At 34.1% G+C, this 3,863-nt stretch overlaps 1 protein-coding gene across 1 annotated transcript in view; it reads right to left on the bottom strand.

The window, feature by feature from the left end:
* The window catches only part of LOC107617245 (epsin-1), a 3,087-nt gene continuing 1,924 nt past the window's right edge, over positions 2,701 to 3,863 (bottom strand). The window contains exons 4-5 of the mRNA XM_016318993.1: positions 3,022 to 3,325; positions 2,701 to 2,934 (exon numbers count right to left, since the gene is read on the bottom strand). Coding sequence (XP_016174479.1) covers positions 2,701 to 2,934; positions 3,022 to 3,325 — 538 coding nt within the window. The remainder of the gene's footprint in view (positions 2,935 to 3,021; positions 3,326 to 3,863) is intronic.

Below are 3,863 nucleotides of genomic sequence, written 5' to 3'. Positions count from 1 at the left end.
CTTTCCATCAATATGTAATAGTTTATGCTTTGCTTTGGACATAAAGGCCCAAAATGGGCGTTCAACGCCAGCTACCAGCCCCATTCCTGGCGTTCAGTGCCCAAAAGGTGGTAGTTGGCGTCCAACGCCCAAAAGGGGGTCCCAAGCCAGCGTTCAACACCCATAAAAGGTACTAGCGCAGCCCAAACACTCACCAAGTAGGCCCCAGAAGTGAATTTTCGCACTACAAGACTAGTTTATCTTATTTCTGTAATTCTTAGTTATTAGATTAGATATATAGGAGAAGATCAAGCATCGGCCATTTTTTCCCCAGTTTACATTCGAATAGTATTCTTTGTACAATATGAGTCACTAACCTCCTAAGGTTAAGGTTAGGAGCTCTGCTGAGTTTCATGGATTAATAATATTACTGTTCTGTTTCAATATGTCTGATTCTATTTTCTTATGTATTCTCGTTCTCCATCTTATGAATTGAGGGTGACATGTGACAATCACCCTTGTTCTACATGGATTCCGTGCGAGTCCTGATCCGGATAGCGTTGAACTAAAGCTAGAGATTGCATTGCGGATTCCAATAGAGCATATGAGAAACTTTGGATACGTGACATGAAATTCCGTTGACTATGGGTGCGTGAGGTCTCTGTGGCGTTAAGGCTAGAGTCAGAGAAGCAGCATTTTCTGATCCGGAAGATCTTCCTTGTCTGTGACACCTTAAGTAGGATCGTGAAGGGGAGTGGATTTCTTAGAGCTTCATCTTCTGCTACGGTAAGAAACTTAGAGATAGCTTGATGAGAGGACATGAGTCACTTCAACATAGTGGATTGCTACAGTAGAGGAGGTTAACTTGATGAGAGGACATGGGTTAATCACTTACGGCTGCCATTGAATGAATCAGAAAGTTATTGAAGTAGACAGTGAGAAAAGTTAATCCGGAAAGACAAAGCATCTCCGAAGTCTCAACCATTTTCATACCATTTAGGGGTGGCAACGGGGCGGGTAGGGGCGGGTTTAACCTAAACCCGACCCCGCCCCTCCCAAGAACCCGCCCCGGTGCGGGGGCGGTAATTACCCGCGGGTTCGGGTAGTGTTGCCACCCCTAATACCATTGATTTCACACCAATCTAGTAACGTTTTATTTATTTATCTGTTTTATGCGTTTTCTCGTGACAACTATATTTTCTATCCACCTAACTAAGATCTGCAAGGTGTCCACTACTTGCTCAAACCAACAATTCTCGTGGGATCAACCTTCACTCACCTGAGGTATTACTTGGACGACCCGGTATACTTGCCAGTCTATCTGCGCGAAACATGCGGAGTCAGTTTCGTGCACCAGTACATTCAAACTTTACATAACATTACTACAAAGAATACTACTATTAAAAGCAGAACCAACACTAACAAATGAAGAATTATTTTTTGACTCCTCACATCATCTTCCAACTTTTTTATTTTCCAAGCAAAGTTCAGCTTTAGGTCATCAATTTGACTAACAGATTCTAGGTTTTGCAGCAGCTTTATCTTGCCTAGTATTTGTCCACACAAATAACCCGCACCACCTCTTTTTATTTGTCTGCAATAAGTGAAAAAAGAAAAAAAAAAGATACTGCACAAACAGATAGAAAAGAACTAACAACCTAACACAACACTAACAAATTAACTCACATTATAATTGAGACAACAAAAAAATTGTTTGGATTCGAATTGAGACAACACTATCACAAAATCGAACGACAGCCACACCATTTCGGCACCCACACTATACTGTCATGGTTAGTTGTCCTCGCCCAGTACACATTGGAAGGTGATCTTATCAAATTGTTCGTAGTAATGCTCTCACCTCCCATCATAATTTCTCAATGTTTAGAGAGCTTCGATTAAGAGGAGGAAGAAATAGAAGAGTAAGAAGAAGAGGAATACAATTTGGACAATTAGAAATGAATTAAGGTTTTATAATGGGAAAGAGACTAAATTAAATACAATTACAATTTTGTCACATTATCTAACTGTTGGTTATTTTTAGTATGGTAAAAAGTAGTCACATCAATATTTTATTAGCTGAGTTAATAACAGAAATAATTCTAGAGACCACTATAATATTCAAAGCTGAATGTGAAGGACTATTATGATAAAATTAAAATTTTAAAGATTAAATTAAATAATTACAAAAATCTCATAAACTACCATAAAAATTTACTCGTACAAGGTTATTAGTAAGAAAGAGAGTATAATTAATCTTTTGTATTTTTTTTTTTGTGACTAATCTTTTGTATTTAATCACATACTAAAAAAATAATTGCAAAACAGTATGAAATTTTCAAAGACATCATCATGACCGTTATTGCTACAAATATTAATATTTTAACACGGGTCATGAAATGATGACCATCCCGATTGACAATCTACTACCTTTATGATAAAATAGATACATATATATCTCTCTAAAGAAAGAATAAATGTTATTGGAATAAGTTTGTTATGATGATTTTAACATTATTTATTTGAATTGTGTAATAACAAACTTATTTTACTATTATCCTTATTTATTATTATTTGATTTTAACATAACAAACGCTTTTGACATATACGATACATCACAAGATTTATATGAATTTATCTTCCCAAGATCATAAGATTTTATGAGAAGAGAAATAAAGTAATAAATTAGATTTTAATTTGTTTTATCCCCATTTTGTCCCTTTAAAACCAAAGTGAACTTTGGCGATCATATTTCTTCTTAACTTCCTTTCTTCCAACATCAGAAAGGCATCTGAATCCTCCAACTTTTGGATCTCCAATAATCTTTGAGCAGATTTCACTAACAAATCCTTTTGGTTTCTCCAATTTTCCATCATCATCATCATCATTATCATCATCATCAATCAACACATTCCTCTCTTCAACTACTGCTTCATTAGCACCACCCCAAAGGTGGCTCTTCACATTCTTTGATTGATGGAAGTTAACCCTATTTCCAAGATCTTCTTCTTGTCTTCCTTCTTGTGTTGGTGGTGAAAAGCTTTTTCTATTATTATTATTTTTGGAATTAGTATTATCAAAGAAGGAAGGAGTTGGAGTGGTTGGGGTAGAAAATGAACGAAATGCTGGTAGAGGTCCTTGTGGTGAACAAGGGGAAGATGGCCACGACGACGATGATGACGACGGCGACGATGAGGAAGATGGTGAGGATGATGAAATCCCATAGCCTTGGATTTCATTGGTTATCTTGAGAGCCTTCAAACGTGCTTCATTGAGAGCTTCTCCACCTTCTAATAGTTTTAGTATATGGTCTGATAGCTTTAGCATTCTTGCTCCCCAGTTAAACCTGAATCACCAGTAATATTATTGTTTTCATCATTAAAATTAATTATTTTTAAAAATAAAAATAGTATTATTGCTTGTGTAAAAAAAACTCCATAAACATAAAATGAAATAAGTTAGTACATATTCCTGTATTTTTTTATACATCTTATTTTATATTTTTTTAACAAAATAATTAACTACTCGAATAATAATGTAATTTTTTCACAGAAAAATAAACAAATATTTTTGTAACAATATAATCAAACCTTTTATAAATACTAAATATGTAATTTTATATCGTAGTAACTCATCAGTGACAATTTTTTTAATTCATGTAAAATAAAATGATTGTTAACAAAAATATAATCTCGTTTCACATAACTTGTTAATCTATCCATTCACTTTGGACAGTACAAATGCTAATTATTTAGTATAAAAACAAAAAAAAATTATTAACTCTTTTTTACGTGATTTTGAAACTCAATCTTTACATGAGAATACATTTATAATTATTGAATTAATTTAAATAACTAATTTAAATTATTTTTTAAATTTAAATC

The sequence above is a fragment of the Arachis ipaensis genome, chromosome B09, assembly GCF_000816755.2.
Source record: "Arachis ipaensis cultivar K30076 chromosome B09, Araip1.1, whole genome shotgun sequence".
In the NCBI taxonomy this organism is placed as follows: domain Eukaryota; kingdom Viridiplantae; phylum Streptophyta; class Magnoliopsida; order Fabales; family Fabaceae; genus Arachis; species Arachis ipaensis.
The sequence above is the reverse complement of the archived record's forward strand: the minus strand, read 5'-3'. Positions and strand labels throughout refer to the sequence as shown.